The sequence below is a fragment of the Penicillium soppii genome (genome assembly GCF_028829465.1).
Source record: "Penicillium soppii strain IBT 18220 chromosome Unknown utg000004l, whole genome shotgun sequence".
Taxonomy (NCBI): domain Eukaryota; kingdom Fungi; phylum Ascomycota; class Eurotiomycetes; order Eurotiales; family Aspergillaceae; genus Penicillium; species Penicillium soppii.
Genome location: NW_026643234.1, coordinates 2,491,643 through 2,511,078, shown reverse-complemented (window position 1 = coordinate 2,511,078; position 19,436 = coordinate 2,491,643). Strand labels below are relative to the sequence as shown.

Here is a 19,436-nt window from a genome sequence, read left to right as displayed (position 1 = left end):
ATCGGAGATAACTATACAATGGGCTCGAGCTGAACAGTGTAGAGTGCAAGATTGAAAAGGAAGGATCCAATTGCCCATGGCTTACCCCGCGTGGGGGGAATATGCAATCCGAATCGGAGTTGATGCGAGACTATCCACACTTGGCGTGGGGGATATGAAGAAACTATTGACATGAGAGGAGTATCTGATTATTGCAAAATCATTCTATCATTCTATCGTGTACATGTAGAGAGTATCTAATGTCATATAACCGCCCATGTCTACAATCATGTCTTCTCATAATACCGTTTACTTCTGTTCTTTCAGCACCTCTTCGGAGGTCCGGACCACAATATCAAACGCATTGCGGATATACTTCTCTTCAGCAAGAGGGTTAGCACTGATCACCCGAATAACATAGACACCGTCAATGATCGTAGAAGTAATGAAGATCTCGCCCCGAGAATTGATCAGCTCGTAGACAGTTTTGGTCAACTTGTCAGCGACCTCATCTTTGGAAACACGGTCAGAAGATCCACTAGTGCCGTTGGATGAAGCTTGGGGATTCTTCAGGCGAAATACAGTCAAGGCGAAGCCCGGTTTCGTGACAATCTCAAACAGATCAGATCGACCGCGCACCAAGTCCGCGAAGAGATCACCGAAACCGATGGTCTTTCGGATGTGCGCTTTCATGCCGCTGAGGCCGTAGCTCCGCATCACGAACCAAATCTTCAATGCGCGGAATCTGCGACCGAGTGAAATGGACCAATTCCGATAGTCAATCACGGTTCCCAAATCCGAGTAAGGGTTGCGCAGATACACGGGTGTGATGTCCAATGCATTGGTCAGGTCCAGACGATTCCGGACGTAGAGAACGCTGAGAATGTTAGAACAAAGGTATGGCAAGATCGTAGATCATAGAACTCACCTAGCATCAAAGTTCACCAGAAGCCATTTGTGCATATTCATGTTGAAACTATCAACGCCCTCTGCAAAGTCCTTCGTAATATACTGCCACTCATCGGCAACTAGGGCAGCACCGGCATAAGCCGCGTCAACATGCACCCAGATGCGCTGCCACGCAGGCTTTTCCTGCAAAACAGCCTTGATCTCCGCGAACCGATCCACGCTACAAGAATTCGTCGTTCCAAAAGTCATAGTGAGATGGTACGGGATGAGACCATCGCGATCGGCTTTCTCCAGCACCTCGCGGAGCCGGGGACCGGTCATTTCCATATTATCCTCGAGTCTGGAAGTCACACTGCGGAAGCGTGTACCAGCAATCAGCGCACCCTTGGCACCACTACTGTGCGTCTGATCACTAGCAATAGCAACCAGTTTACCCTGAACGTCGAATTTCCGATCCTCATACTCGGGTGTATCTTCCTTGAGTCCCTCATCGAGGAGAATCTCGCGAACGCGCCTCTCTCGCGCAGCAACGATAATCGTCGCAATGGCATCACTGGCACTGTTCTGGATCACGCCTCCGCCGTGGGTTTCCGATGTACTGAGGAAACATTCTGGAAGTGCGAGTGCCTTGGCAACCCAGTCCATGACGATAGTTTCCATCTCTGTGCATGCCGGTGAACAGAGCCAATTGAAGGCCGGGGCCGTGAATGTTGCGGAGTACATTTCGCCTAGGATGCTGGGGTATGTCACGCTGGCTGGGTAGTAGGCCATGAAATTGGGAGATTGCCAATGTGTGAGGCCGGGCTTGATTTTTGTGTCGACATCTTCTTGGATTTGTGCCCAGGATTCTGGTTCGTTTGGGGGGTTTTCGGGGATTAAAGGGCGGAGGTAGCCTGGTTCAATGGCTGGGAGGACTCTTCGGTCTGGGACGGTATCGAAGTAATTGAGGACTGAGATTGCGGTTAGATCTGCATTGAAGTGAAGAATTGTGGGAGAGTCTTACTGTCATCGATGGCTGAGTGAGCTGCTGTTTTGAATTGGTCGCGATCCATGATGTGCTTGAATATTGCGGGGTGCGGGGAGATGAATAAGCCAAATTGCACAGCCAGAGCAAAACACTGTTGAAAAGGGGGGATGTCCTGAAAAGATATATAGAGACACCAAAATGAGAGGAATGGAAGGTCTTGAAAGGTGTCAAAAGTGTGAACAATGTCAAACACAGGGCGTGGATTGGAATTAATTCCGTTGTCGGAATTTCTTTTTCTTTCCGCTCGGAACTGTCGGGAAGTTCCGAGTTTATACTCAGTCAACAATTACATACATGTACTTATAGTATGGGTGTAGATACTCATTGATAAATTTAAAGTATCTGTATAGAGTTGAGGCTCATATTACATACAAGTATACCTAAACTAATCCTCTTCAGGATCAAAGATCTCCCCTGCGGGTGTCTTCACCAATCTCTCGCCATCAACCACAATTTCCTTACTCGGAACAACAACCACAAATATTCTAGCAACATCTTGACCACGATTCACCCATTCATGATTCGCACCTCGACAAACAATAACATCATGCTGACGGAGAATCTTCTCCTCGCCCCCATCGGTAATAATCCCAACCGTACCAGACAGAACGACGCCGTAATCCAAACTCAGAGTACGATGGAACCAGCCTGACTCCGCAGGAGGAAGATCCAAGATCCGACAGGAAGGCCCCTTGGTATCGGCCAGTGGGACGAGGGTCTTGTGGGGGTCTGGTAGCTCACGCATGTTATCGGCTGGGAAGCCGCGAGAGCGGTGGATTTGGACAACGCCAAAGCCGGAGTTTGGGCCCGGAATTGAGAATTCTGGTGCTGTAGTCGGATCATAGGGTGTCAAAATGTCGTCTGAGGTGAAGGTTGCTTTGCCTTGGGGAGTATGACCGACAATTACCCGGCGGATTGGTTTGTCCATGGTGAGTGAGGATGGTAGAGATTAGACTTTACTGGGATCAGTCGTAATGATTGTTGCGACAATGAGGATCTCGGAGGATTGAAGTGTAAAGTAATGAATATTGAATGAATAGAGAGATACCGTGGGAGGGCTGATTCTATTTATGTGATTGTTTAGGCTTTGAAACGAGAATTAATATACAATGCTGACATATTATTTAGTTCTGTATCCTATCGCAAGAGCTGCAACAATGAGCACGCTTGTTTTCAAAGAGTTCTAAACATTGCCTTTTGTTTCGCACATTTAAGATGGATTGATAATCGTGAGATTTGTAATGTTGGGGGCCAAAATTTAACGAGGCTTGAAATAGTAGATCAACCACCTTTTGCGGTCCAAATGAGGCTGTAGCTAATTTAGAAATTCATTCTATATCAGAATTTAGGTCTGTAGATTCATCTTGAAGAGGAAAAAATGTCGACACCGTGAGAGGATGCGGAAGCTCAATAAATCTGATGAATATGGTGCATACGTAGCTACCTCAGGCGGAGATACACATTGTGTTCATAGTGTAAGGACAGGTTGAACGAACCCCAAGAGTTCTATGTAGCCTGATCGCCGTCCTGACTATTTTGCTCCCTCTCCGCATCCTCATACCCTTCATCATAAACCTCGGCCTCCAAGTCCTTTCCCTGAATGGACAACTTCTGCATCGGCAAAAACACAAATAACATGCGACACCACTCAGTGTGACTTCGATTGCGATAGGAATGTGCTGTTCCACGCTGCACACTGACATCACCACGGTGCATGCGTCGACTAGCACCAGAATCCAGAACAAGATCAACCTCGCCCTCAATGATGACCCCATAATCAAGGCTCACGGTACGATGCATCGGCGTGGCTTTCCCAGGATGAAGATCTATCAATCGGAAAACAGTTCCTTCATCGACGGTTATACCAGGAGGTTGGTGGAGGAACTCGTCATACATGGCGACATCGGCTTCGGCGTCCACTGAGGCCGGGTCACTGGTTGTAGCGTACAATAGGGCTATCTCGCCATCGTCACCGGCTGGAGTTGAGGGAAGGTAGTCGGGGATTTGGGCATGGGAAAGAAATATCGCCTCACCCTCGGAGTTGTGGGTTGTGATGAAGCGGCGGATATAAGGGAGGTCGTTCTTCTTGTAGACCATATTGTACTTTGTGGAATGGCATTGATGTAGATTTGAGAGTTGACTGTTGTTTGATCTGTGCCTCTGGTATGCAGACACGACCTTCTCGTCACATCATCGTGGCATCATACCTACATATGTTGGTCGTTCTCAAACATAGTGCTTGTTCCATGGAACAAGTGTGGACCGCCACTTAAAGGTAACAGCAGGGCTTTGGATACATATGTATCGTTCAAACGTTCAGTATATATTGCAATAATTACGGGCCTGGCTTGGCCATCAAATGCCCGAATTTTTCGTTCAAATGTCTCTCCAACATCTGCTTATGACCATCCGAGACCTTCATTTTGTCCTTCATGCTACTCGCCAATTTTTCAATGCACTCATCCAGACTAGGCCCTCCATCAAATATCTCCACGTCCTTTTTAGCAGCCACCGCTTCTTCCCAAAGACATTCCAACTCATCTCGCCAACCAAGTGCATCAGCTAATCGCCGAACACCATCATCACAACTCCCCAGAATACATACATCCTCATCTCGATTTCCCATATCACCCACCCGTTCATTGTTTATTAAAACTCGGGGAACGCTCTCCTTAACTAACAACGGCAATCCAGAGCAAGGCGCCACCTTCAAGCTTGTACCCAAAACAAGCATCAAATCCGCTTCACTAACCTCTTTCTTCCTCTGCTCAAACTCATCCGACAACTTCTGCCCAAAAAAAACAACATCCGGCTTGACAGCACCCCCGCACCCATCCCGAAGACAATACGGGACTTCACCCAATCCAATAGCCCGGTTCATCAACTCAACTGGATAATCCGCATTGCACTTACAACAATGCTGACTCTTCCAATTTCCATGAGCCCATAAAACCCTTTCCGCCGGAACCCCAGCATCATGCTCGAGTCCATCGATATTCTGGGTAAACAGAAAACGAAGTAGGTTCTTCTTGGCCAGCAGAGCCAGGAACGCATGCGTGATTGTTGGTTTGAGATTCCCCGGGTGGCGGGCGCGGGCGATAGCGTAAAATGGTTCGGGCGTGTGGCTGAAATAGTTGATGTGGAAGATTGCTTCTGGGAATGGGAGTCTGAGTGGTGCGAGTTTGTCGTATAGACCTGTTGTGGGGGATCTGAAGTCTGGGATTCCGGCGCCGGTGCTAATTCCTGCGCCTGTTAGGGCGACGATTCGGGTCGCTTGGCCGGATTTGATGAGGTTGGCTATCAATTGAATACCGGGGACTGTAGTGTCTGTGGTCTGTGACATATTGCCTTTGGAAATTATTGAAGCTGGGGCAAGCCGAGTGAAGTTGTTATGGTCAACTCATTGTTGTGATTTTGGGGTGATGAGGGCCTTCGGCGCCTTGGTGCCTTACAGCAGAGCCTCAATCAAAACATACGAGGTCACGAATCCAATCTTTCGAAGTTGTTTCACTCGCTTGGCAATGTGGCATTGGTCAGCTCAGTGAGAAGATCAGTCCAGTCTGGTGTGTCAAGCTCAATATGAGCGCTGCTATCCAGCATCTGCGCCCACATATCTTCCAGAGGAAGCGGACTAGGCAAAAGGGCCGCCGAAGCATCCAGCGACGACTCATCTGGGGCACATGGAGGAGCATCGGTTGTGGCACCCATCGAATCAGGAGTAAGAAGATCCTGTCGCAAGGCAGCTGCTGTAGCAGTCGAAGAAGATACAGGATGCTCAGGCTGCAAACCACGTGAGCTTGGCCACCTCTCATGTTTCCAATGCTTTCTCAAAATGCCCATCATGGCAGTGATCCCTTCACGTGCAATGGGAGATGATTGCTGGGCTCGACTGAGCATGCGACACGCATCTAGGACCTCCTCCTTTCTTCTTTCGGCTAGTATATCATCCCAGTTGAAACAAACATCTATCAGGAGAATAACCGCTGCCATGAAGACGTGGTGCATAACCGCCCAGATGACCGAGCTGTGAGGGTTGAAAACGGGCTCGTCTTCATCCATCATGCGTTTTATCTCGAGCACCTTGCGAGCAGATTGAAGAGATACTACGTGTGAATAGGAGTATCTGGGATCTTTCGCCCCACGAACGAAGTAGTGGCGGTGCAGGCGACATAAGCGAGAGTGGTAGCCTTGTTGTACGAGGGATCTTTGCCATGCGAGAGTTGGTCGGTCACGATAGAGAGTTGAATATTCACGTCGTGATGCCTGATCAAAGCGGAAGAAATTCGGGATTTCGGCGCAGATGTTGTGGAGTTTCCGATCGAGCGCGAGAATTTTGTCATAGGGTACTTCTTGACCGTGGAGGTGGTAGAATGAGGTTTCATCCACAATATGGCGACACACGACAGCCAACTTTGATCGGCATAAACTATATGACATTTTCGTTGGGGTGGAAAGCGGAAGACTGGTTTGGATGTGATCAATGTCTTCGTCTTCTATATTGAGAGGCTCTTGAACGACCATATGCTCAGGTTGAATTGAGTAAGTCCATTCTTGAGGCCCACTCAGAAAGCTTATGAGCCTTGGATATTTTGTTAATGATAAGCCCAGTGAGAGTTTTCGAGTTAACGTACCAGTCGTACGTTGCCAAATCCCACCATAAGCGGCGTTTCAGTTCAACATTTGTTGTATCAGCTTGTGTGGATGTGCGCTCATTAATGAAGTGAGGGGAATCAACTAGATGAAGTCTCATACTGGTTGCCTGGCTGACGAATGACCGGTGCACAAACAGCGAGCTGACTGAGGGAGGCAGATTCATATTCGACAATTGGTGGCCGATAATCATCGTCGCTTGGAGCCCTTCAATACTGGGATACGCAATATAATTTCCTTGAATTAGGGCAGATCCTGCCAAAAACGTAGCTTCTTGGCTAACTTGCTCTGCATGTCCCGATGCTTCGCCTAGAAGTTGGTAATATAGCGAAGATGCAACGATACTAAAAAGCAAAGCAGTTTGGGCCAAATCAATTTGCTCATTTTGGGCGACAGAATCGTATATCTTCTGTATCTGTTGTTCCACAATATGGGGAATGATGAGATGATACTGGAAGTCAAGATAGTCGCAATAATATCGAAACAGACCCATAACTTCTGCAAGTGGCGGCAGGAAAGAGGGCAGATGGACAGTCGCGGGATTCTCACTGGAAGCGATTTTTAGCCCCTGTGCCATACCAAATTGGCTACTAGGAGTTGTATGCTGCGACACCGAATGTTCCACATCCCGACGATGGGAAAGCTCAGCTCTCAACGTGGCAGGGACAGCAGTCGGGACCCGGTGCCCCATAACGATGGATTCGAGCCGATCTGCTGTTTGGAGAGGCTCGTTCCTGTTCCGGGCCTGTGGATACGCATCCTGTCGCGGGTTCCACCTTAAAGTTCGAGGTTGCTCGGAGACTCGGTCCAACAAGGGTCTCTCTTCTGTTTGGCTCTGAGGTGGCACGGAGTTGCTCACCCCCGAGCGGTAGCTACCGTAGTTGCATTCTGTTCTGCGTGTACAGCAGCTGTTGCATGGGAGGCCTCTGTCGCACTTTAGTTTTTTCTTTCGACATAATTCGCATGAAACTGGGTCTTGTCGAGATTGTCTCTTCGGTGCTTGATTTGAAGCGGCGATATCAGCCCCTGAGATTCGCTTCATGACGTTGAGCTTCCATGCGCTCAACAATGAATAGGGTTATCATCAAAATCGAGTGTTCTCTTGGTGAAAGGCATTCGACAATCGCGAGAAATGTAGCGTTAGATCGGATTGGGTTGTCAGCTCGGAGCTTCCGCGGAGTCTCCGACATGCGCTAAACCCGATTCGGCCGCCTCCCTCCAAGCAATATCAACACCGGAGTCTCCGAGAACACCAACACGAGCTTTGCGAACATAAAGATTTAGTATAAAGGAGAAGAATAATCTGCCGTTGATTATGTTTTAGATCAAATCACACTTTCATCTTGGGTATCATCCCAATATCAACTTCAAAATGTTGACGAAAGATGACACCCCAAGGGAGTATACGTGCGTGTGATACTTTCTACTTACAAGATGTTTGAATACTGACACTTTCAGGCCCCGGGCATGGCTCGTCATATTCGGTGCTTTTACTTGTACATTTTGTACTGTGGGATTTATGAACTCATTCGGAATTTTCCAAGAGTATTACGCCCAAAATCAACTCGCATCGAGCTCCACATCTACAATCGCATGGCTCGGAGCTATATCAATCCTCTTTCTATTTAGTATATCCGTTGTATCAGGAGCAATGCTAGACATTTTTGGACCAAAGGTAAAATTCATCTAATCAACACTTGGCAATGGATATTAACTAAACATTCCATCAATAGCTCATGGTGTATCTCGGATCCTTAGGCACGGTCTTCGCACTCATGATGATCTCGCTATGCCAAGAATTCTACCAATTCCTCCTCGCCCAAGGTGTGTTATTGGGTATTTCCATGGCTCTTGCGACATGGCCTATGCTTGCTTTGGTTGGGCAATACATCAAAATCAAACGTGCAGCGGCAATGGGAATTGTTCTTGCAGGCTCATCGATGGGTGGCGTGATCTGGCCGATTATCATCGACAGATTGCTCAAAAGTCCCAAGATCGGATTTCCCTGGACTATGCGAATCGTCGGCTTTATCATGATTCCTCTCTTTATCTTCACTTGTGTGGCTGCGCAGTCTCCAGATGCATCGTCAAAGAATGTGGAAAGTGGAGAGAAAAGGCTCGAAAAGGAAGAGAGCAAATTGGAAGAACATGTTGGACAGCATGATCGAAAAGCACAAACCCTAGCTCTTGTTCGACAGCCTGCACTGCAACTGTTATGCCTCGCCATGTTCGTTATATATTTCGGCATGTTTGCGCCTTTTTTCTACACGACATCATACGCCGTTGAGAAGGGATTTTCTACGACCCTCGCGTTCTATACTGTTTCCATTGTGAATGGTGCTTCGTTCTTTGGTCGAATTCTCCCTGGTATCGTGGCGGATAAATACGGGAAGTTCAACTGCTGTATCTTGGCGACCTTCTCCGCGGGTGTTATTGCCTTGTGTTGGACTAAGGTGACATCTGTGGCTGGTCTTATACTGTGGTCGGCTGCATATGGATTCGCGTCCGGGGTAAGCTATTGCCAAGAATTCTTGAATGTCAACATGCTAATAGAAGGTAGGGCATTCTATCACTGCAGCAAGCATGTGCCGCACAGGTTGCAACTTCTGGCACACTCGGCTTGGCGATTGGTAGCGTGTCGGGGTCCACAGCTCTGTCGTAAGATATACCTTCCTTGATATCATGCTTGAAGAGGCTAACTCAGTCTACAGTGCTATGGCAAATGTTCCCATCAGCGGTGCGCTCGTTGAGAAATATGGATATCTTTCGCTCTCATTGTTCTCGGGTATATCATTGTTGCTAGGTGGTGCGCTTCTGGTTGCGGCCCGTCTCGTACAAAATAGAAAGCTTATTGCCATTGTTTAGTTGTACATACATGTCTTGTCTATTTGCCATTTTATTTGGAGATGTTTTCTGTCCTGCTAGGGGTCTTTTTTCCAGTCCTTTTTCTACTTTTTCGCTCTTTTCAGGCATACACTGACGCTTCTATCTCTTTTAACTGTGGCTTTAGAATATCCTAGCTTTGGGACTGGGTGTCTTCAGGTCTAAAAATGCACTCTATTCCTGGATCTGGTTAGAATGAAGCGTGGTACATTGTTTTCTAGAGCCAGTGGTAACAATATGTTATCACAAATGAATCTATTTGTTGTAGGAGCTCCCAGTCATTGAGGTATATGGCTTGGAATTAAAAAATCATTCTCTCAGGTGACGCATTCTATGTTCAGCTCCTTTGAGGCCAAGCATCATACAATCCCTCAAAGATTGTGACATTTCCAAATGTCGCCTCACCCGCACCGTTGTGGAAGAAGCTGATACCGGTAGAATTCGAATACCAAGACCGAGCCCAAGTACTAAGTGCAAAGCGTCCATTGGCATAGACTTCGAGCACTCCGTTATCCAAAATAACAGTAAGCTCCAATGTCTCGATCTGCTGCTTTCCGTCACGCAAAACATCAAACAGCCGCAAGCGACCAGCCTCATTCTCACTGCTGATCCCAGCAGTAGTCTTAGACGCAGCACTTGTGTTAGTACGATCGACAATCAGAGACTCATTGGAGAACTGGTAGTAGATAGTCGTCGACTCGAGATCAGAGGTCAAGATCTGGAAGCCCGATCGAACTTCAGAGTCACGGGCCGAGCTTGGGAAAGAGATGTTCGCAGTCAATACGAAGAACTTGCTCGAGGGATAGTTCTCGAATGCAACAGAACCAGCCTGGGACAAGGTCCGGCCTGCCTCGGAAGATGATTGCCCGGATATCAGAGCACTGTAGGTCTCTCTGGCAATTGATATTCCCATTGTCTCAAGGTCAACTTGGTCAGAGAACTCGCGAGACACGCGCCAAGAAGATGGCGATTCACGGGAAAGCTTGTTGTCTACCACATTGGGAATAGTGCGAACATTCAGCTCACGCGGGAATAGCATTGTCCCGGTCCAATTTTGCTGAGCGTTGGGGAAGGTCTTCGCAAGCTCATACTCATCTCCAGTCAGCCAAACGTATGAGATGAAGCGATCGGGGGCGCCACTTTTGGTGGATGCTTGAGAGCTGGCTGGCAAGATCTTTCCTGCTGCTGCGTAACCAGACAAGCCCCAGTCAAGGAAACCGGCCATGGTTGGTTTGAAAGAGACAGAGCCGTTGTTGGTGACATTGCCGGCAACCCACAGCATATCATGAATGGAGGAAACTTGAGGAGTAACAGGAGCTTGAGAACCCTCTGTTCCGAGAGTTACAAAGATCTCGCCATTCTCGCTATACCCATTCTCATTCAGATTGAAGACATTGCCGACCTCGAAGTTGAAGCCCCATCCACCGGCCCACTCGCCATTTCCCCAAGTACTGTTGACGGGCTCGTTCCACCATTGCCCAAGATATTCCCAGTATTGGAAGTCGGGGTCATGCTGCCGATATAGGAACTGACAAGGACCGACATTGTGGACACCGCCAGAAATGGCGGTGTACCAAGTATCTTTGGTACTGTTCAGAGTTTCGTCCAAAGTCGGGTTTTGGAAGACGTAAGGGTCACGGAAAGCAGTGACGTTAACGGCAAAAGGAGGAGAGGGAATGACGGGACCCTGGCTGAGCTTGGTGAAATTGTGACCACCATCATATGAGACAGCAATGGATTGGGTCTCGCTTCCACGAGTGTAAGGGATTGACCAATGAATTGGGAGATAGGAGACAGAGGTATACAAGAGAGTGGGCATGCCATCAATTCCGTTGGGGATCACGGAGCCATCGAACACCGCAAGGGGGTCGTTTTCTCCACCTGCGATAATCGATGGGTTTCCATCGGGGTTGACGTCTGTATATGTAGCGAGATCATCTGTTGTGGCGGCTGAAATACCATTATGAAGCCATCCCACATGGAACAGTCCTGTCTTAGGATCTGTATATTGCATGCAAGGATCGCCTATTTTCCCAAATGGAGGAAGGGCATGGGCTTTGGGTCTCCATGTATCGAACAGTGAAGCATTAGCTAATGTTGAAAGATTTGGCGGTGCTGAGTTATAATTAATGGAAGTTGTTTCCCGGCCCACGACAGCAGATGCCGTCCCTGTTGCTAAAATGAGGGGGAATGCAGTTGTCGGCTTCATGATGTAGATATTTTCCTCCAATTGATATTACTCCCACGGGGCATCGACACTTTTATATAAGTAACATAACGTAATGTGCTCCAAATACATTTGGCCGAGATTTTGACGGGGATTTGATGGCCAGAGAGCCAGTTAAATGGACTATTGCCTCAATTCTGGATCCCACTGCGATGTTCATTGCCCCTTTGGTTGCGTTTGGAAGTTTCCTTGACACCGCGGCAAAACCACGGGGAATTTCCGGATGGAATTTCCCCGATGTATGCAGACCTCGGGGTTTACTTCTTGCTTACTTCTCTTAGATGGCCTTTTTCAAGAAACCACTCATACACAACTAAATGGTTAATTTTGATTTGGGTTTGAATAAAAAATATTGCTAGACTGAAAGAGTGGATTTCGATTTAGTTGGGATGTTCGTTGAGTAAGTCCAAAACAGCACACGGCCTTGAGCAGAATGTTCTAGGAGAAACAGAAATCAAGGACTTCAAGACATGCAATAAGAAAGAACCAAAAAAATGGTGTCATTTGATTATTTGTAGGTACGAGGCACAATTGCCCCCAAAAAGGAGTGGAAGAGGACTCTGGGGTCGCCAGAATGGGATATATAGAGGCGCCGCTTTAAAGCAGAATAGCACTGCGGATCATCCCAATTAGGAAAAATAACATGAATTTTACCTCACGTCTGATCTCGTGGAATGGAAAATTCCTCCTGATGCAAACCAGGTGCATCTTTGCGACATAACTCCCCACAAGTGGATCCTTTGATATTCTAGACACCCCCCGAGCGATTTCAAGTAGTGTACACCCGATCGTTTTGATCTTCGCGGCGATAAGCTTCTATCCAATCTCCAGTCTACCATGGAAGTATCATGGCAGCACCGACAGCCATAGCAGCCATAGAGATCCCAACAACAGCACCGAGTCCTTCCCAAGAAGAACGCGAACCCAATCTAACCGCAGCATTTGACGTGGAAGCAGCGGTAGCAGAAGACCCTCCACTATTAGACGCAGTCTCGGTGGAGCCTGTTCCAGTGGCTTTAGCTGTGGCTGAACTTCCCGCCGGAAGATCGGATCGGTGATGCACGATTGTAATAATAGGGACGATCTCGATCCCAGTCAGAAATCTTTCCTCCCCGGGTTCCAAAGTTGTTGTTGTCGTTTCTACAGAGATAGTAGATATAGAAGCATGCTCAAAGACTTGTGTAACAGCACTTCCAGAGTAGGTGGCTGTCCGAGTAATTTCCTGCCAATCATAGTCGAGGTCCTCGCTAGTCGTGCAGCCCACGCTCGGTTTGTAGTCTGCGACCGTAGAAAAGCATGATCCCAAGCCGTCGGGCTTCATCCCGCTATGAATTGATTTAGTTCGGGGAAATCTCGTCTAGTCTGGATATTGGACATCAATGAAGAATTTCAAAACATACCTCGGACAGCAAAGCGCCATCGTTTCGCTCGGCTTCAACATACTAGCTAGCAAAGTGGCCGGCTCCTCATAATAAGGCACTTTTTTAGCGGTCGTGACTAGATAGCCCGATGTACTGACAGAACCGTGTTCGTCCCGCGTGGCCAAGCCCATTGTGGACCACCCAGAAGGGCAATACAGACCCGGCGAGTAATATCCTGCGCTCCCGACATATTTGAGATCGTCGTATGTTGTCGCTGAGGTGGAAGTGCCAGTAGGAACACAATCCCATTGGCTTTGCGAAGAGCACTTCACAGCGAGGTAAACGCGCGGAAATCCGGATGTCACCTGGCCAAGATGGAGCCTATCAGTTGCAGTGCAACTCGGCGGTGGAGTGTATGTTGTTGTCAGAGGACCATAATTGGAAAATGTGAACGGTCCACCGTATAACATAACTTCCGGCATATCTGCGATCTCTATGGAAATGCAGCAGCCTTTGGATAATCGAAATGTTTCGGGGTGAAAGTAAATATATTGAGTTCAAGAGAAAAGGGAGGCTCGGTTGCCATGATGTATGGGGGCTGCGGTTTGGTGGCTGAAATAGTTTAATGAACTCGCCTGATAGTGTCTTTGAGTCGTCCAAATGAGGACTAAACGTTTTGGCTACTTGGTGGACGATCCATTCCGCTCTTCTCGCTTCACAAATGCCAAGCAAAGCACGGATTAGCTCGGCTTGGCAGGGTCCGTTTGAACTGTTGATTCTGTACTAGTGATGAAATGGGTTAGTAGTGTCTCAAAGGTATGGTCTTGTAGAGAGGAGATGAAAGGGACGAGAGATCCGATGCTGAACGAGTCCTTCGCCTTTGTAGAGTAATGAGGACAGATGAAGAAGCTTGAAGCTTGAAGTCCGAGGTCTGTTGTACTTTCAAGGAATTTTTAGAGATGATGTGGAAGTCTTTGTTCCAACAGCTCTTTTATACCCGGGTATCATGCTTTCAGTAAAAATTCCGTTAATGACATTCAACTATAACAACGCTGTTATAAGGTTTTTGAGCCTGGCGTCTATCAATCTTCGTAGGCGACCAAGATCGTTGTTGTTTAAGCGAGATGGCCCGTCTCAGTTCCCCTAGCGAAGGATTGCTTTGGCGTGGACAATTAGGAAGCACAAACAGCCCAGACAGCAGGAGTTCGGAGTAGATCGACGAGCTACTGGCGCTGTTGGTGCTAGCGAGGTTGGACGATGTCGAATGAGAAATAGAGGAAATGGATGAAAGCTGACTCGCCCCGGTGGATGAGGCGGAAGGTCGAAGATGATAATTATCCTGAGCTGGAGGATGCTGAAGTCAATTCTCCGCGTCGACTTGACATGGCTGGCTGGTCTTGGATACCAGACAGTGGAAAGTGTTGAGAGGCCATCGCGTTTGTGTTTGGGTTCTGCTTTATCGCACCTTCCCTTCCCAGCACTTCTGCACCGCCTTCCAATTGCGCGTCCTTTGATCGAGGCTTACGTTATGAAGCTTGTGACTTTGAAAGGGTTGTATATAAAGTGCAGCTTCGGTGGTGGGCAAATCCGACGAGGAAGCTTTATAAAATACTATAAATTTTAGTTTTTTGATAGAATGCGGTAAACATATATGCCTCGAAATGCGCCTCAAAATAGTAAAGGGGAAGGAAACAAGATTTTTGATGAATGTAGGGAAAAATGACATCGATGGAAGATCAGACGATATTGCTACATATCCTCTAGATTTCCGAGGAAAAACGAGCAGTACACTCCTCCTTATATGCCTTCACCTACTCTATCTTAATCTGCGTAAATGGCTCCATCTCTGCACGCGCCTTATCATCAGGCATCTAAACACCCGCACCGTCGTTATGTAAAGCAGCCCAACAGATAGTGTCTACATCAAAGCTCTTTCTTGCCGCATAGTCGAACCAAAATCGACCAGTCCTCTATGAATCGCGCATCCGGGCAGAGAGAGACGGTCCACCGGGCTGTATGACCTCTAATACCATTTCAATTTCCACTCGCTCTAAAGCTCGTAAGATTTGCTCCATTCTAGGCTCATAGAGAGTCAAAAACTCTTCCATCGCGTAGCGCCTTCCGGACCCGAGAGCAACAGCCACTAAGGCGGGTCATACGTAAACTCAGCTGGCATGTCATTCGTGAACTCAAAATCGAGAATTGTAGTGATCCAGAGTGTTTCTTGTCTATAAGCATATTTGAGGGTCGCATGTCGTCGTAGAAGGGTATAAATAGCCCGTAGTCCTTAGGATAGTACTTTGAAACCAGCTGTGCGAACCGATGACGGGCAATGAACCGCTCCTGAGCGATTTCCACCTCGTTAGCAAGGGTACGCTGGGTCTAAAGGTGGATTAAGTGCTCGTTCACGACCGACCTCACATAACCGCTTGCACGGTCAAACGGCGCGCTTAGAAATTGACCATTGCGGTAGCCGGCGACAGTGGCTAACTCGTTTATGTTGTACGTAAAGGGTCTTCCGGCAAGGTGCCATGCACCTGAAGTATGGTCCTCCGAGATGGACCTGATACTAGAAAACTCTAGTTAACAAAGTTAGAACATAGGATAGGCGATTTAATGATAGATCTTTGTCGATGTTCGGGTTCGGAACCATATTTTCTCGATCGGGTTGTTTCAAGATAGTCGATAAAAGTGTACCATTGACATAACCTATGATGATGAATGGACCAAAATGTTGTGAACTCTTGGTAATCAAGCCCTAGCTGTGAACACGAGGAATAGGGATATCAGTGTTTTGGTAGAGGTATTCCATGATCTGGACCTCATTCACATTTTTTCCGTCCCTATAAGCTGTAGCCGTGAGTCCCGGCTTCGGAAACCGAATAATGACATTCGGCCGTGCATCGCCGAAGCTGAAGCAGAAGCTAAGTTCAAGGAACCCTTAAGAAAACCAACATAGCTTCCGGTTCCCCTCCTCCCGCCGCCCAGCGACAAAAACTGCCAGCTCAGCCCTTAAGTCAAAAGCTCTACTTGACTAGGCCTTGTATTCGTCATCGCTATTGGTCTCTTCTAGCTCGTCAAAATAAGTCTTGAGCGAAGATTTCTTCTGCTGAGGCATCTGAGCAATTAAGATGCGAGCTGATGGGGAAAGGATGCAGACTAGGCAGAGTAAAATTGTGAAGAAAATGTGAAGGGAATGTTGCGTTAGAATATTGAAATCGCACTAGCGACAGAGCTTCGACCGTATCAGATATATACGGAGGTCTATTTCAATAGTTCTTTCATGATTGCTTTTCTCAAAATACTTAGTTCGAACTTGATGTGTATTCACACTGTATATGCACATCCACTATTATAGGTGATTCCTACCCTCTCAATACTTATCAATTTCCTCTAGCGCTATTATATCTTTAATATGCCTAGGTAAACGTTTACCTAGGTAATCCACTGTAGAGTACGCTCCTATGTTAGCGCCTTCTATGCCTTACCCTATACACGAATTACCTCTGCTCGTGATTTCGGCGCACCCTTTTTGTCATATATCGTTCTAGCCATAGCCAGGAAGGTTCAATAGCATTTAGGCCAGGTGAATTGCCTGGTTATAGCAGTCGCTAAACCCCTGACATATTAAACACATTTTGTTAGAATTGATGAGCGTGGGAAGGTGCTTTATCCTCTTGCACAACTGTATCAGGTCGATCAAGCATACAAGCTTGCGCAAATGGAAGAAGCTCGGGGGTAAGAATTATAGTAGTGATTGGTGAATAGATGCTACCGGTACTCCGTAGCCGTGCTCAGCTACAAACGGGCACGCCTACCCACACGTAGGTAACGTATCTCATAAGCGAGTCGATCGTGTAAGCAGGTCGATCGGAAAACGCGATCGCGCCCCAACGCGTTAACTGCATTACTTCAACTTTCCACCAGGTCTCCAATTCGCAATAAAAATTCACGAAACTCCATCGAGCAAGAGGGAAGGATCAGTACCGCAATACAAGCGTATCAGAACAAGGAAATTCATCGATCAAGGAAGCTACGCGCCGATTTCAAGTGCCTTAGACAACTCGTCAAAACCGATGCAAAGGCAAAATTCTTCGCCGTAATACACGCGCCAATAATCATAAGTTGATTCCAAATAAAGAAAGTTCACTCCTACGGTGGATAATCTCTATAGATACGCGTAGACCAGCTCCCCGACCTAGTATAGTGAGGGATATAGCTAATATCCTACTTGCAGAGTGCAGCCGGGGGGCCGGGGGGCTTGTCAATGCTTGGAAGAAATATTTTTGGGCTTCTTATAAATGATTGAGACAAGTAAATCCAGGAATACATGCCGTGTATGGTTCAAAAATCATTCTATTACAAAGGCCGGCAGATCGTTTGAAGATTATTCCTGTACAACGAGGCAGTGCTTAGCAGGCTTCATTAGCCCGTGAGATCTATGCAAGTAAGTTGTTTATTTCAGCCGTGCTTACTTAATTACTTGCAGCAAACTCCACTGGGGGCAAACTCCACTTGGGGGCTGCATCGACCCTCCCTCCGCCCCCTGGCCTGACACCGGAGTTTCTTGCGGAGGAAAGTAAGTCAGAGCCCCAGGATGTATTTGTATAAAAGGCGCTCGCAGCACCTGCAGTGCCAGTCTCCATTGGTTCCATTCATCGTTCCAACATGTTGACTACCTGTTTCTTCGTCGCCGCGGCCCTGGCTGCCCGTGTCCACTCTCACCGATTCGACCCGTCGGCATATGCTGCAGAGGACGTCATCGAGCGGGACTTTGCCATCATCGGCGGAGGAGCAGCAGGCACCTATGCAGCAATCAGTCTCGCTGATCAGAACAAGACCTTCACCGTGGTTGAAGTGACGGACCGACTTGGTGGACACACCCGGACTTTCCGCGACGAGGCCACGGGGGCCAGCATCGACATTGGCGTGCAGCTCCACGAAAATATCCCCGTCGTCCGTGACTTTTTCAAGCGATTAAACTCGCCTCTGGCGCCTTTTCAGCCCGCGGATTTCGGAAACCCGAAGTACTACGACTTTACCAAAAAAGTGGCCCTTACCAACTACACCCGGCCGACTATCGAGGGCGACTATGTGGCCATGCTCAGCAAGTATCCTTTCCTCGACGATCTCAATAACCTGCCGGACAATGTGCCCAAAGAGCTGCTTCTGACCTGGCCGGAGTTTGCCGCGAAGCAGAATCTCTCCTCTGGATCGGCTGAGGCAGGTCTGTGGTGGCCAGCGACCCCTGGCAATCCCCTGGACGCCACGGCGCTGGCCATCTTCAACGACGGCAATCACGTTGAGTTGGCGGAGTACACCGGGGCAGCGGTTCGGAGTGCCACTCACTACAACTCCCAGATTTACGACAACGCCCTGGCCGAGTTGAAGGAGCATGTCTTGCTGAAATCCTCCATCATTGCAGCCCAGCGTGGATCTTCCCGCAAGGACGGCGTACGACTCGTGGCCAACACTCCCTCTGGCAGAAAGCTCATCAAAGCCAAGCAGCTCATCATTGCTATGCCGCCGGTCCTAGACAATGCCAAGTACTTTGCTCTCGACCAGAAGGAACGTTCCATCCTAAGCAAGCTCTCTGGCAAGCACTACTACGCGGGAGTTATGAACAATACCGGACTCGAGGCGGGAGTTGCTTACACTAACGTCGGCCAAAACACACCGCACCACGTCGCCAGTCTTCCTGGAGTGGTAGAGATCGCTGGCTCAGCTTCTCCTGGGTACTTTTTCTATTGGTACAACTCGGTCGACCCTCAGACACAGGAGGAAATTGAGGAGGCCACTCGAAGCACCATCAAGTGGCTGCAGAGTGAGAGCGGTGCCAAGGCCGTGGAGCCAACGTTTCAAGACTTTGCGGATTACTCGCCGTTCCATCTGAGTCCCCCGACTAGTGACATTGCGAACGGCTGGTATGGCAAGATGAAGGGCCTCCAGGGCTACAGGAACACTTGGTATATCAGCTCATTGTTTGTTGTTGGCTCGACTCAGATCTGGAACAACACTCGCAACATACTTCCGGAAATTATTGACGCTGCTCGGTGTTGATGTACCTGCGCTTTTTAAATTGTTTAGATGGTACATGGGTTTCCATCATTTGCCTTGAGATTTATTCTAATTCAGGGGTATATATACCACTATTGTAATTAACTTTACTAGTTCGCAGCTGTTTATATGAGCTTAGTCATCCTACTGAGTCAGCGTATCCTTGTCTTTCGTTTGTCTTCGGCTTCTGAACTTTGAGTTCTGTCGGATTGACAGATACTTGTATATGCTAGTATTGAGGTGTCCCATCAAGATGCATTGTTGTATTCTAGCTGGATCTTGCTATTGAAGCGTTAGATCTCGGGAGTAGTTCTTAGCGTGGTATGACGCCGGTATGCCGAGC

The 19,436-nt window shown here is 47.9% G+C and overlaps 9 protein-coding genes across 9 annotated transcripts; 2 read left to right on the top strand and 7 right to left on the bottom strand.

Annotated features, from left to right (window-relative positions):
• Positions 1-288: 288 nt before the first annotated feature.
• N7529_004351 (putative aromatic-L-amino-acid decarboxylase) lies at positions 289-1,940 on the bottom strand (the record flags this gene model as incomplete). The annotated part of the gene is made up of 3 exons (XM_057239878.1): positions 289-856; positions 908-1,838; positions 1,892-1,940. The coding sequence occupies 3 exons, from the start codon at positions 1,938-1,940 to the stop codon at positions 289-291; spliced, it is 1,548 nt and encodes a 515-aa protein (XP_057099173.1).
• Positions 1,941-2,300: 360 nt separating this feature from the next.
• N7529_004350 (cupin domain-containing protein) lies at positions 2,301-2,843 on the bottom strand (the record flags this gene model as incomplete). Its single annotated transcript, XM_057239877.1, has 1 exon — positions 2,301-2,843. The coding sequence occupies one exon, from the start codon at positions 2,841-2,843 to the stop codon at positions 2,301-2,303; it is 543 nt and encodes a 180-aa protein (XP_057099172.1).
• A 578-nt stretch (positions 2,844-3,421) lies between these two features.
• N7529_004349 (cupin domain-containing protein) lies at positions 3,422-4,012 on the bottom strand (the record flags this gene model as incomplete). Its single annotated transcript, XM_057239876.1, has 1 exon — positions 3,422-4,012. One exon carries the CDS (start codon positions 4,010-4,012, stop codon positions 3,422-3,424), a length of 591 nt encoding a protein of 196 aa, XP_057099171.1.
• A 238-nt stretch (positions 4,013-4,250) lies between these two features.
• Positions 4,251-5,258, bottom strand: N7529_004348 (Sirtuin family; the record flags this gene model as incomplete). Its single annotated transcript, XM_057239875.1, has 1 exon — positions 4,251-5,258. The coding sequence occupies one exon, from the start codon at positions 5,256-5,258 to the stop codon at positions 4,251-4,253; it is 1,008 nt and encodes a 335-aa protein (XP_057099170.1).
• Positions 5,259-5,422: 164 nt separating this feature from the next.
• On the bottom strand, positions 5,423-7,607 carry N7529_004347 (transcription factor domain-containing protein; the record flags this gene model as incomplete). Its single annotated transcript, XM_057239874.1, has 2 exons — positions 5,423-6,494; positions 6,547-7,607. 2 exons carry the CDS (start codon positions 7,605-7,607, stop codon positions 5,423-5,425), a joined length of 2,133 nt encoding a protein of 710 aa, XP_057099169.1.
• Positions 7,608-7,937: 330 nt separating this feature from the next.
• On the top strand, positions 7,938-9,430 carry N7529_004346 (putative MFS monocarboxylate transporter; the record flags this gene model as incomplete). Its single annotated transcript, XM_057239873.1, has 5 exons — positions 7,938-7,972; positions 8,024-8,240; positions 8,299-9,075; positions 9,126-9,223; positions 9,277-9,430. The coding sequence occupies 5 exons, from the start codon at positions 7,938-7,940 to the stop codon at positions 9,428-9,430; spliced, it is 1,281 nt and encodes a 426-aa protein (XP_057099168.1).
• A 355-nt stretch (positions 9,431-9,785) lies between these two features.
• Positions 9,786-11,657, bottom strand: N7529_004345 (glycoside hydrolase family 32 protein; the record flags this gene model as incomplete). The annotated part of the gene is made up of 1 exon (XM_057239872.1): positions 9,786-11,657. One exon carries the CDS (start codon positions 11,655-11,657, stop codon positions 9,786-9,788), a length of 1,872 nt encoding a protein of 623 aa, XP_057099167.1.
• An 850-nt stretch (positions 11,658-12,507) lies between these two features.
• Positions 12,508-13,518, bottom strand: N7529_004344 (uncharacterized protein; the record flags this gene model as incomplete). The annotated part of the gene is made up of 2 exons (XM_057239871.1): positions 12,508-13,000; positions 13,076-13,518. The coding sequence occupies 2 exons, from the start codon at positions 13,516-13,518 to the stop codon at positions 12,508-12,510; spliced, it is 936 nt and encodes a 311-aa protein (XP_057099166.1).
• A 4,186-nt stretch (positions 13,519-17,704) lies between these two features.
• On the top strand, positions 17,705-19,096 carry N7529_004343 (uncharacterized protein; the record flags this gene model as incomplete). Its single annotated transcript, XM_057239870.1, has 1 exon — positions 17,705-19,096. The coding sequence occupies one exon, from the start codon at positions 17,705-17,707 to the stop codon at positions 19,094-19,096; it is 1,392 nt and encodes a 463-aa protein (XP_057099165.1).
• Positions 19,097-19,436: the final 340 nt, after the last annotated feature.